Consider the following 14,477-nt stretch of genomic DNA (forward strand, 5'->3'; position numbering starts at 1 on the left):
ATTATCCAAACTAGATGGGTCAAATTGCCTCCTTCATTGTTACTTATCTGCATGAGTTGAGAAATACGCTACTGTCCTTTAGCAAAGTTGGAATTAACAGACTTTTGCAACAAGGACTGAATTGATGATGTGTTTTACATGTTTGATGGCAAAATGCTGTTTTCAGTATTAGGTTGGGGTAAGGAGACCTGATCTGTAGGACAGATTCTGAAAATGACTGGACTTCTGAAACAATATCCTTGAAGCTATCTTTGTGTCTGACTGTGACAGTGAAGATTGCCAATATCATGAATTTCTAGTGAACATCAAAAGATATTGTTGTTTTTTTGATATATGACACTCTCATTCTAGACAAAGGAAAAAAAACTGCAACCTGAAATTTTTCAGTACTTGCAAAATTTTTATTGAAGACATTTCACCTCTGCATTTTTCCCTTGTGCTCTGTGTATTGCTGGCTTTGCTCGGGGTTTACGATTAAATGCTTCCCAGGTGCTGGAACAGCACTGATGGATTATTGCATAGTGAACTGATGAGCTACTGGAGATGCATAGATCTGTGCTTAATCCTGATGTGCACACATCAGTGCCCAGAGGTTTGTTTAGTGTAGTCCCTGTGCGTTTCATGCTTTCAGAAATAATGCGTTTGATCACACTGCCACAAAGTGTCACTGACATAAATGCTAAGTAGCATGTCTCCTGGTACCAGACAGCTGTTCTTGTGTGCAACATTAATTCATTAGGAGGAATCCAGGAATGGGAAATTAGAATTGTGCGTGGAGATTTGAGATACTAGACTATTTCAACAAGAGCAAAGAAGAATAAATGGGGAATAAAAGAAATTTTGAACTTTTGAGTTGTTTTAATAATGTGTAGAGGAAATTGTTATTTTAACTAGTTTAGTTGTTACTGGTGAAACTTAGAAGCCTCATACGCCACATCCCAGCTGTGTAACACGTGCATTCGTCTGGTGCTGCACTATACGTTTGTATAGTACACCTGTATACAATCAATTTGCACATACTGATGGCACATGTTGTGCAGTTCACAGAATGTGAGAAAAACAGACCTCAGAACATCAGCTCTGTCTCTGTGATTTCAATTCCTTCCAGATTTTCCCTTCCCCCAAGGAGGGATCTATTTTTGGTTAAGTCCATCACTACCAGCTGCAGCAATAATTTATATTCCTTTAGTAGTTTCTATTAACAGGGTACAAAACAGAAAATAGGATTGAAAATAATAATTGAAAATGTTAGCAGAGTCAAGTTGTCAGAATAACTATTGCAAAGGGAAAGTGAGCTGGGGGTGGGTGGGCAGGAACAAAGTGAGATTGGGGGAAAGCACTTAAGTTCTGAGAGTCATGTGCCATGGCGAGGGGACAGTGGACAATGATGTATGGGGGACTCGATGGGCAACAGGAGTATGGCCACATGGCTTTGAAAACAACTCAGAACACTGGGGGAAAAAAAATAAATGCACAGTTTTAAGCTGGAGTATGATACAAAGCTTGTAGTTCTGGATAGGTTGGACACAGGATGGATCTCAGGGCCCCAGCAATTATACTGCTGACAATGAACAACTAGACCAGACCAATACCTGATAGAAAGAAAACAGTGAGTTTATCCTAGTATCTATACCACTCTAACCTCCCAACATTTCAACGGTTCAGTACAATGCAATATAGAAGTTATTATTTCTCTTGTGTTTACATTTGTCTTAAACTACTACTTCACAACAACAACAACTTTATCTTTCTATTTGGTATTAGTGGTTTCTTTTTAATCTGTTGTTTCTACTTTCTAACGGCCTCTTTCAGTGACAAGAAGAATCAAACTTCTTTATTTTTAAGCATCCCTGGGGCAGATCTCACGAATCTCCCACTAAAATACCCTCAAACACTTGCTGTCAACTACCTTTATGTATTCCTTTATTGAGCAAACTGTTCAGCTTTCTTCTAAACTCGTCATTTCGCAAATCATTAAGGATGCCAGAGCTTTAATTGTGCTATTGCATTATAAACAGAAGTGGTACATCCTGGATCTCATCAGTCAATGTGATCTGATTGTTTGAACATGTTGACACATTTCTATCCAAATTTGGGCACTGCACAGCATTTAACCAATTAAATGATCATGAACTGCTCGACAAGGGCTGAAGGATGACTACTGCAGATGCATTGTAATTTCCATTCAGTGGACACAAATCTTTCAGAATGGTACATTTCAAATCAGTGTCAGCAATTACGGAGTAATTTTTGCAAGGTGATAAACTATGATAATTTGTTTGAAGAGATAATTTAATCAGTAGAATCTGTTCAAAAAACAACATTTCTGCTAGGAACAACCATTACTTAAACATTGTGTATTTGTAGGTTTATATTCCCCAATAATTGATTCATATTTCATATAGTTCAATAAATAGTCATGATTTACTCTCCCTCCTACAAGCTGAAGTCCCCACGTGTTTGAAGCTGAGTTCCATCATCCCAATACCAAAGGAAACACATGCAAAGTGACTTAATGACTATCGTCCAGTTTCTCTGACCACCATAATCATAAAGTGCTTTGAGGGGCTGGTCATGGCCCACATCAACACCAGCTTCCCATCCTACCTCAATTCTCTGCAATTTCCCACCAACTTAACAGGGCCATAGCGGATGCCATTTCCCTAGACCTATACTCATCCCTGAAATATTAAATTTCACATCAAGGACAACAAGTTCACCTACATCAGACTCCTACTCAACAACTATAGCTCTGCCTTCAACACCACAATCCCCTACAGACAAATCTTAAAACTCCAAGATCTAGGGTCTTGACTCTGTCGACTGCAACTGGATCCTCAGCTTCCTGACCCAAGGACTGCAGTGAAGATAGACAACTGCACCTCCTCCATGAAAACCCTCAATACTGGAGCTCCCCCCAAGGATGCATTCTCAGCTCCCTACTGTAGACCCTGTACACTCATGACTGCACTTAGCCAAATTCCAAACAGACACCACATACAAATTTGCTGATGATGCCACCATGGTAGGTTGGATATCAATGAATGATAAGTCAGAATACAGAGAGGAGGTAGAGGGCTTGATGTCGTGGTGCAATGATAACAACCTCTCTTTCAAGATCAGCAAAAGAAGTGATCATTAACTTCAGAAAGAAAGGAGGACGGCACAGCCCATCTATATCCATGGAGTGAGGGTTGAGAGCATCAAGATCCTAGGAGTGACAATAACTGATAATCTGTCCTGGACTTCCCACATAGGTGCGATGGTCAAGGCAGCACAACAACACGTCTTCTTCTTCTTCAGGCAGCTTAGCAAATTCAGTATGTCAATAAGGACCCTCACCAATTTCCACACAGACATCATAGAAAGCATTTTATCCAGGTACATAACAGCCTGGCATGACAACTGCATTGCCCAGGGCCATTAGAAATTACACAAGGTTGAGAGCACAGCCCAGACCATCACCGAAGCGAACTTCCCATCCATCACACAGAAGCAAACCTCCCATCCATCAATTCCATTTACACTTCTCATGGCCATGGCAAGGCTGCCAACATCAAAGATCCATCCCACATCTGTAATGCTCTCCTATAACCTTTTCCATCAGGCAGAGAATACAGAAGCTTGAGCACACACACCAAAAGGCTCAAGAACAGTTTCTTCACTGTCGATATTAGACTGATGAGTGGACTCTCTAACCTCAAATAGTGTTGATCTTGCTAATGGTGATGTTGCTTTGCACACTTCCTGTGCAGTGTAACATGTATGTCTTGCTCTAAGCACCCTGTGATCTGTATGTCCTTGTTTGCTATGATCTGCCTGTACACTGCACATGACAAAACTTTTCACTGCATTTGGGTATACGTAACTAGAATAAATCAAATCAAACAGCTAATCATAAATATATATTTGAGAGCTGAAAACTAAGAAAAGATATACTTGAATAAAAGCAAAACACTGGAAATGCTGCAAATCTGAAAGAAACAGTGCTGGAGAAACTCAGCAGGTCTGGCAGCATCTGCAGAGAAAATGAGATTGATGTTTCAAGTCTGGTATGATGCTTCAGAACTGAAGAGGCAAATGCCACTTGCCCATTCCTAGGATAAAACAACCCAACTGTCTGCATCTGCAAATAAAAATAGTAATTCCTGACTTTATATCAAAACCAAGGCTATTATGACCATTATAACTTCATATACACAGTGTATGAGCCAAGCACAAAACATACTGAACATACACAACCAAACTAAAGTGGCTTTTTTCCCAACTTTCAATGAACATAAAATTGAATTCATGCAAATGAGAAGGCCTGCAGCATCAACATTAACACCACCCAGTATGCAGCACACATTGCATAATAATCCACTTTATGGCGATAAATTATTCTTTGCAGCCACAATATTAACAGTTAATTACATTTAAAAAAGGTAATATTGACCTCTTCTGGAATTGTGATCTTTAATGTAGCAAAGTTATGACAGCTTGTTTAAATTTATGTTAAAAACTCTGCCAAAGGAATTGGTTTGACCATCTGTTAGACAATTACTGGTATAAATTTAATGTTGCACATTATGAGAAGACCAAGACTGGTCTTTCTTCATGAAGGGGATCACACTTAACATGCTGCTTCCAACCTAGAAGGCATATTGAAATCATTTCAAATGGAATTTACACAATAAATCCTGTACTTGCTTTGAGTCCTTACTTGGAAGTTGCGGGTTCCTTATTTTAGTCTCAGACCCATTTAACAGTGCAATTCCTTCAGGTACATATAATGAAAAAATAATATTTCACACATACCTGTATATTTGTATGTGTGCATTTGTGTTTTTGTATAAATAGGACAATAGTGAGTAGCATGCTGTCAGAATATTATTCACAAGCTAAACATGATTGGGGGAAGAACAAGAGAATGTTCCTCTAGGCTTGATTATTGTCAGTGGTATCTACTCAATGGGAGTGCAGATCTGTATGTTCATACATTTAACCTTTGACATACACTTTGATAATGGCCATTTGGAAAGACAGGGGATATGTACCATACCAAAAAAAAAATGCATTAATTAGAGCACTAAATAAGATGATAAAATAATGGAACCTATGGAATTAAGGAGGTGACTTATGTAAGTAAGGCTGATAGAAATCTTTAAAGGGAAAAAAATATTCAAGCTAACTCAAGGGGTACAAAATAGAGTTACAAAAAAGCTGAACAGCTGCTCAATGAAGAAATACAGAAAGGTAGTTTGGAGCAGGTATTTGAGGATATTTTAGTCGGAGATTCATTCTTAATGCATATAATCTACCATTGATTAGCAAAATTCAAACGGTTTAGAATCAGGTGCTGATAAATGTAATGCACAGCTGCCTTATGAATTTGTAAAGGAATCCACAAGAAATGGTGTTTATCTTGACCTAATAATTATGAATGATGGGGACAAGGTACAGGAAATGTAAATCTAAAAACATTTCTGAAAGACTAGAAAGTAATTAAACTTTATATGATTTTAGCGAGTTTTGAGAAGGTGTGTAACTCAGGTTGTGGTTTTGGATGTAGGTTTACTCGCTGAGCTGAAAAGTTCATTTCCAGACGTTTCGTTACCTTACTAGGTAACATCTTCAATGGACCTCAGGCAAAGCAATGCTGAAAATTCCTGCTTTCTATTTAAATGTTTGGGTTTCTTTGGGTTGGTGATGTCATTTCCTGTGGTGAAATCACTTCGTGTCCTTTTCTCGGGGGTAGTAGATGGGGTCTAACTCCATGTGTTTGTTGATAGAGTTCCAGTTGGAATGCCACGCTTCTAGGAATTCTCGTGCGTGTCTTTGTTTGGCTTGTCCTAGAATGGATGTATTGTCCCAGTCGAAGTGGTGTCCTTCCTCATCCATATGTGAGGATACTAGTGAGAGAAGGTCATATCTTTTTGTGGCTAGTTGGTGTACATGTATCCTGGTGGCTAGTTTTTTGCCTGTTTGTCCAATGTAGTGTTTGTTACAGTCCTTGCATGGTATTTTATAAATGACATTAGTTTTGCTCATTGTCTGTATAGGGCCTTACAAGTTCATTAGGTTCTGTTTTAGTGTGTTGGTGGGTTTGTGGGCTATGATGCCAAGGGGCCTTCAAACCAGAGTCTTCAAACTACGCAGAGCAGATGAAAATCACCTATACCACGAATACAAAAAGAACGGGTACCCAATGAACACAGCAACAAACCCAAACAAGCAGTCAAAACACATCCAGAAACCCTAGCCACTCTCCCCTACATCAAAGACATCTCGGAAATGACTGCCAGACTATTCAGACCCCTTAGCATACATTTACTAAATGTATGCCGAGCAGAATTTTTTAGCATTGCTTCACATGAGGTCCATTGAAGAGGTTACCTAGTAAGGTAATGAAACATCTGGAAAGGAACCTTTCAGCTCAGCGAGCAAACTTACATCCAAAACTTAATATGATCTGATACTTAGAGTTATTAAAGAGTAGGAACAAAGTTAGAAATTAAAATTGAATTGAATTAAATTAAAGTAGAATTAAAGTAAATGTATTGGAAGTGAATTATCTTCATTTTCCAATTGAAAGAACAATAATTAACATGGCTAACAATCTTAATTACAGAACTAAGAGTACAGTACAAAACCAAGCAAGTTGTGATCAATGTTCTTGTCCAACCATATGTTTTCTCGAATGTAAATGAATCAAAAATGAAAAATGGCAATATAAGGGTCAGCTGATCAAGGTCACTGCACTCATTACCACCAAGAGATCTTGGAGATAAGTGTTAGAAGGGGCATAGGCACACAGCAGATCAAATAATAATTGAGGAAGAATTTTTCAACACAAATGAGTTCTGAGACTACAAATGTCATAGACATGGGTCTGGATTTGATGCTCTGCAGCTCCCCATGACCCAACATCAATTTCTGGAGTGAGCTCTGCTTTTGGGCAAAAGCAATTTAACTATAAAAGGGAGACCATAGAAGGTAATGTGGAGGAGCAGTGCTGCAATCCATAGGGATCCAGGAGGCCACCCAATAAGTATTGAGAAACAACAGCCAATACAGAAAATGAGAGCAGACCAGCCCTTGAGACCTGGATTGAGTCAGGCAAAAAGTTCAGTGACATCATGTGAATTAAGCTAAAAAGTTTAGTCAATGTATTTTGAGATACCACATCATTCCAGCTGCTGCAGTAGCCTGTTGAATATACTCGACCCTGCCATTTGGTCACCAGCAGTCTCTATTAGGTATGACTCATACCTCACTTTCAAAGCTTCACCTCACTTGCTTACACTTAGCATAACCACAAGCCGCAACTCTTAATTTACATACTCCCAGCTCTTAAACCATGGAAATGATATCACCCAATTCATTACATCACATTTACTGATATACTGCCTCTTTCTTGAAGGACAAATTGACACTCAACCATGGGCTGTGACATCCAGCAAGGACTGGGCAGGCAATGATGTGTCTCAAGATTCTTTGTAGACTTTGGCACCTTTAACTGACTTCTTTTTGTTTAGAAATAATGTTCTATTGAGTTCAAAACCAACCCAGACAAATGAAGTACTCCTTATTCAATCTGGCAGCTGGTAATGATTCTAAACAAGATGAGCCATGGGAGATTTAATGCAGGATCCAGTGGGTGAGAACCCACACCACATTAAACTGCTACTATTCGACAGTACAATGTGGCTAAGTACTATTTAATCTTCAGACTTTCTGGCAGCAATGTTTCATAATCCCTAATGGACTGAAAATCAAGTTTACATATTATAAAATGGTGGATGTAAATTGACAGAATAAAATGTCATATCAGAAACAAAATCTAAAGAAGACTCTCTTTCATTCAAGTGTTTATCTGAAAACTTGGGATTATTATACCAATTTAGAATACTGATATTTCTGTCTTTTCCTCACTGTGCAATGTTCTGTCCCACGATTGTGTTTTTGTTCACTCCCACACATCCAGATCTTTTAAACTGAAGTGCACCAGTTGCATAGTATGGGCCTTTCAATCAAATTGCACATAATCACAGTCATTTATGAATTATTACATAAGTACTACAGAAATAATCGCAATTCCTGGAAGGTCTGTGAAGTGCTTGCACCATATGGTCTGTTTTACTGCCTTTGCCATACAGTTCATCAACGTCAGGTGACGGAATAAATCTACCTGGCCAAACTGCTCACAAGGTGTCTGGTATTCTGCCTTCTGGCAAAGATCTTTCACTCTTTCATGCTTCGGCAGAAAATTTTCCTCTTGGGTGTTCTTACTCTCATCCCTCTTGTGGAGCAGCTTACTAACAAAATGAAAAGAAAAACACTGCTCCTTTAATATTGGCTATCACAATGATGAAGATGGAAATTTGAAAAAACTTCACATTATGTTTTAAGACAACGTTAATAACATACCCTCTTTCCACAAGAAAAGAATCTCGCCATATTTTTGTTTTCTTGTTTGAGTTGAACCTGAGAATTAAATAATAGTTACATTATTGAACTTAGAACATATAAACATGAACTATCAGTGCAGTTGAAATCTAGGTAATCAGCATTCCTTTTTTAGGTGCACTATAATTTGAACAAAATAGTAACTGACCAAAACTAACCTGCTTTACTGAAGGCTAGATTACCATTAGCTAGATTTAGTCTTTAGCCCTGTGAGGATTATTAAGCAATTAACATTACCATGAATCTGAAAAACAATTAGATCCATTTTTGTGTTGTAATAACAAAAGAACAACAAGGTGGCACAGTGGTTAGCACTGCGGCCTCAGCACCAGGGATCTGAGTTCGATTCCAGCCTCTGGGTGACTGCGTGTGTGGAGTTTGCACATTCTCTGTGTTTGCATGGGTTTCTTCCGGATGCTCCGGCTTCCTCCAACAATCCAAAGATGTGCTGGTCTGGTGAATTGGCGTGCAAAATTGCCCAGTGTTCAGGGATGTGTAGGTTAGATACATGAATCAGGGGTAAATGTAAGGTAATAGGGTAGGAGAATGGGTCTGGGTGGGTTACTCTTTGGAGGGTCAGTGTGGACTTATTGGGTCAAAGGGTCTGTTTCCACACTGTAGGGATTCTATGAAATGGTGGAAATCTGAATTAAAAATGCTGGAAATAAGCAGTGAGTCAAGCAGAATCTGTGGAGAGAGAAACAAAGTTAGCAAAAATATATCATCCTGAAACTTTTAACTCCAACTGGAATCTTATCACCATAATCTCTCCTGGAAAGGCAGAAACTTTTTCAGGTTTGCATCAAGACTCTCTGCCCAGCATAACCAATTGTTACTCCTCACCAGGGAGCAAAATTAAACAAATACCATTCTCCCCCCAGTTTGAAGGGAGAAAAGAGTGACACATTAATTCTCTCAAAGAAGTTTCCAAAAGGAAGGGCACGTTTTAGAAAAGCACAGAACTGGGATTTTCTCAGCTGCAGGCAGCTACTAGAATGGCACAGAGAACGGAGAAGGTTGACGCCTGGATTTCTCTCCTTATTATCTGAGCAATCTGATGGGTTGCAATGAGGGGACCTCTCCCGAAGACGGGCAGAAAAAAAAACTAACATCTCTAAGCAAAACGACAGAGATGCACATGGTCCAGTTAAGTCAGGGGACTGTTTCCTTCAAACTGGAGACTATGCACAAAGAGCATCCAAAACCTGGAGCCTCTTGGGGGCAAGAAAAATGAGTAGCAGAACAGTTTCAGCTGGTAAGCTTCACATTTGGTTTTACCCAAAATGGTTTGCCTTAAAACAGTGCACTTTGCAGCTTCACTCCCCCCTCCCTGTGCAGACATCACCTCACATTCCCCCCTCTGAACAGCCAACATTCTCACTCACTCATCTCCTATTGCCACTTCACACCCATGTTTCAGTTTTCTTCCACTAATTGAGGTAATTCAATTCAGAAGGAGCAACAGGAATACAGAGTAATAGGTTCATGCTAAGATTCTTGGTAGTGCAGAAGAGTAGAAAGATTTCTGTGTCCACGTACATATATCCCTGAAAGTTGCCACCCAGGTTGATTGGGTTGTTAAGGTGGTATACAGTGTGTTAGCTTTTATTGGTAGAGGGACTGAGTTTCAGAACCACAAAGGTCATGTTGCAGATGTACACAACTCTGTTGCGGCTGCACTTGGAGTATTACATACAGTTCTGGTCACTGCATTAGATTAGTTTCCCTACAGGGTGAAAACTGGCCATTTGGCTCCATTATAGGAAGGATGTGGAAGCTTTGGAAAGGATTCAGAGCAGATTTACTGGGATGTTGCCTGGTATGGAGGGAAGGTCGTATGAGGAAAGGTTGAGTGACTTGAGGCTGCTTTCGTTAGAGAGGATGTGACTGAGTGGTGACTTGATTGAGATATAAGACAATCAGAGGGTTAGACAAGGTGGATAGTGAGAGCCTTTTTTCTTGGATAGTGATGGCTAGCATGAAGGGGACATAGCTTTAACTGAGGGCTGATAGATATAGGACAGATGTCAGAGGTAGTTTCTTTACTCAGAGTAGTAGGGGCGTGGCGTGCACTGCCTGCAACAGTAGTCGACTTGCCAAAATTAATGGCATTTAAATGGTCACTGGATAAACATATGGATAAAAATGGAATAGTGTAGGATTGATAGGCTTCAGATTGGTTCCACAGGTTGACGCAACATTGAGGGCCGAAGGGCCTGTACTACATTGTCATCTTCTAAGTTCTAATTAGGTCCTCCTTTCCCTTGGGAGGCAGGGGATGGCTAAGTGGGGGCACTCCAAATGCAGGCAGCCCATTGGCCTTTGACAATACATAACCACCATTCCACTGGAAAAAAAGGTCTTGTTCTTGCTGTCTGCAGATATCAGCAACGAACTGCAGGAGAATCTCCTGAGGAACTGAAATTCAAACTTGACAAGAAAGTTGATCCTAGGCTGAGGGACCTTGTCTCCTGTTGACGGATTGTGGCATCCATCTCCTCGCTTTGAGGATAAGGCAGCTTTGCTAGTTATGGTGCTTTTGCTCTTTCCTCTCAATGCATAGGCAGCTGCACAAGGTGTTCTTATGCTGTTGTGAAGACTGACAGTACAGAAATAAAGCTGTAGATGGATACAATGCTAGATGAATGGCATTTCCTCCAAGAAGTTGGTAATCATCTGTCAAGAAGTGAACACACTCTCTATGAACAGTGGTATCTCGATAGTCATGGTTCCAGCTCTTCAGTCTCATTGATGTCTCCTCAGCTTGTTTGCAATTACCCCAGTGATCCAGGTGGGTAACTGATAAGTCAGGAATATGGTTCACTGGTAAGGAAATCTGGACCTTGAGGTTAAGCTACTTCAAAATTGGCTTAACAACCTTAAGCCATTTCTTACATGATCGATCCAAGGGAGCTCCCTGCTTACCTCCAATACTACTCCAGAGAAAGCTGAAGAGTGAGGGGTCATGTTGGGATCCCAAACTGATGCTAATTTTTGGGACGTTTCCACATTGCTCACCGCTGGACTGACCTCTACCATGTTGGAACAATTCCATTCTCTGACATGTGCTACCATCCTACCCATTACTTCGAGCATTTTCAGCTCATCTACTGCATTAGCTCAGAAAAACTGTTCTGTTCCCTGGACCTGTAAGAGATTATTGCACTGTAATGGTTTAGCTAGATGCTATGCCATTGCACTCATTATTTAATTAGTTCACATATTGACACAAGTGTCAATATTAATACATATTGTCTTATAACAAAAAAAAGCCTAATTATTTGCCATACAAATTAACAGGTAGAAACAACAAACATTGCATGGCTTAGAAAGCACAGAAGCTAAACTAATGAAGAAGTGCTAAGATAGACCCCTTACAACGATAATTATTCACCTTGAAAGCTACATCTCACATCATTTAATTTCTGAAAAATAAAAGGTGTGCAATACTTCAGTTTCTCTGCTGCTAATACGGAATTCTTATTACTAGGCATTCAGCTCCAAAATCACTGCAAATACATTAAACTCACAAAAACAACTGGGATTCACACTTTTAAAAATAACCTTTTCAAAAGGTTGGTATAGAAATTAATAGAGGTAGATTTTCAATTGGTATCTGTGAAAATTACTATTGCTACTAATTAGACACTCCTTATAGAAATTCCACAACGCTTACTTACATTGATTTCAATGCAAATAAAATTCAAAACACTTCCACTCTATTGCAAAATATTATATGCCCAGCGTAATAAATAGGGGATACATAATTTTCTTTACACAGTTTTGCAATCAACTACTCAGTGTCAAAATCCTACACAATGGCAATGGAATCTTGGGTCCAACTCATCTGCACCAACGAACCACCCTAATCTGATCTAGTCCCATTTGCTAGCAAATGGCCTGTATCCCTCTAAACCCTTCATCTTCATGTGCCCTTTCAGAAACCTTTTAAATGTTGCAATTATACCTGCCTCCACCACTTTCTCTGCTAGCCAAATCCATACTTGGAACATTCTCTGCCTGAAAACATCACCTCTCAGGTCCTTCTTAAATCTTTCCCGTCTCACCCTAAACCTGGGTCCTCGAGTTTTGGACTCTCTCCCAGCAACCCCCACCCCACCACCTGAGGAAAAAGTATTCTCTATCAGTGTTTTCTTCCAACACATTAATAATTTTTTTTCAAGCTGCAATCTGAAATACGTCATTGAAGGCCCATGCTTATGTATTCAACATCATACATTCTTAAAGTGTTCTGCTGTGACCAATTTTAATTAATCTTTTCAGCAGCAAACAAAGTTATCTGATAAAGCAATAAATGTAATAACTCAATAGTACGCAGTGTGTTTTTCAAGTTCAGACTCATTGATTTGAGCAAAGGAACAACCCAGGCAAAACTAAACTCTAATGGCTTCTCAGATGCAGTCCTATTTAGTCAACATAAAATCCTGGTCCTCTCACCTGTTAACAGGTTTTTCAGTGTCTAGAAGCTTTAGAATGGATTTGCCATCCATGTCAGCTGGAATGTCCAGACCTGCAATGTCCAAAATTGTTGGGGCAAGGTCTATATTTAGAACAAGTTGAGGAATTCTGGAAATAAACAACAAAAGGAATTATTCATAATTCTGCCCTGACCATTATATTCAATGGATTAGTGGTGCTGGAAGAGCACAGCAGTTCAGGCAGCAACCAACGAGCAGCGAAATCGACCTTTCGGGCAAAAGCCCTTCATCAGGAATAAAGGCAGTGAGCCTGAAGCATGGACTTCAGGCTCACTGCCTTTATTCCTGATGAAGGGCTTTTGCCCGAAACGTCGATTTCGCTGCTCGTTGGATGCTGCCTGAACTGCTGTGCTCTTCCAGCACCACGAATCCAGTATTTGGTTTTCAGCATCTGCAGTCATTGTTTTTACATTATATTCAATATTCACCGAGTTCTGAACAATCTTCCAGAGCAGCTAAGGTTGCTTATCATAGCCACGGGATTAACACAGACTCTTTCAAGAAACTATAATAATAAGCTTGATCGATCAGGAAATATTTATACTTGCACCTCACCAGTAAATTCTAAATTGAATGAATAACACTGATATTGAATCTATTCAAAACAATGGGGATAGAAATGGAGGCACTGTCACAGTATCAGAGTGCAAATGGGGACTCTGAACAACTTGATCTTTACCCTTATGGTCAAAGAGGCCATCTGACCCTTGCCATGCATGCACTCTTTGACAATGATGTAGAGAAGCAGTGTTGGACTGGGGTGGACAAAGTTAAAAATCACACAACAGCAGGTTATAGTCCAAAAGGTTTATGTGGAAGCACCAGCTTTTGGAACATTGCCTGATGAAGGAGCAGCACTCCGAAAGCTAGTGCTTCCAAACAAACTTGGTGGACTATAACCTGTTGTTGTGTGATTTTTAACTCTCAACGTAAGGTCAGCTCAGAGGAAAATGTCACCCATACTTTTTCTTCTAAATATAGAAGACTAATTGAAGTACTCCAACTAATCCCACCAAAGATCCACTAACTGGCTGGGATTAAAGTTGAACCTTTGCTAGCCTATAATGGGTCATTTGCTAACCCCTGGGGAAACTCAGTGCAATTAACATGCAGAAAAGACCATCAGAGTCAAATTTAACATCCCTGTTTCTCTTTGCTCGAGATATATTTTGCTTTCTCAAATAACAGAAACTATCGATTGGGATAACTTATTAAATCATCATGACTTTAGTCAGACTGATATTAAAACTCAGTGTTCTGGGCAAAGTTTCCTCTGTATGATAATATTTATTTTGCCTTTTTTAATGACATAAATATTTAAACCATTATATAGTTGAGGCAAGTGACATTCTACATTTACTTTCACTAACTCTTCAGCAATTTGTTTAATTAAAGCAAGTAATTCTACATAATTTCGAACAATTTCTGTTTAATATAAATATTCTGAACAGGATTGCCTCAAAGGTTTAATCATTAGACTCATGAATTCAAGGGGATGTGGCTATTTCTATTTATCGACCCTGGGTT

At 39.5% G+C, this 14,477-nt stretch overlaps 1 protein-coding gene across 1 annotated transcript in view; it reads right to left on the reverse strand.

Moving 5' to 3' along the window:
• Positions 1-14,477, reverse strand: part of LOC140463021 (extracellular sulfatase Sulf-2-like) — a 323,741-nt gene that overhangs the window by 45,529 nt on the left and 263,735 nt on the right. Inside the window, exons 12-14 of the mRNA XM_072556628.1 lie at positions 12,910-13,038; positions 8,413-8,469; positions 8,174-8,300 (exon numbers count right to left, since the gene is read on the reverse strand). Coding sequence (XP_072412729.1) covers positions 8,174-8,300; positions 8,413-8,469; positions 12,910-13,038 — 313 coding nt within the window. The remainder of the gene's footprint in view (positions 1-8,173; positions 8,301-8,412; positions 8,470-12,909; positions 13,039-14,477) is intronic.

This window comes from Chiloscyllium punctatum, chromosome 37 (genome assembly GCF_047496795.1).
Source record: "Chiloscyllium punctatum isolate Juve2018m chromosome 37, sChiPun1.3, whole genome shotgun sequence".
NCBI classification, from domain to species: Eukaryota; Metazoa; Chordata; class Chondrichthyes; order Orectolobiformes; family Hemiscylliidae; genus Chiloscyllium; species Chiloscyllium punctatum.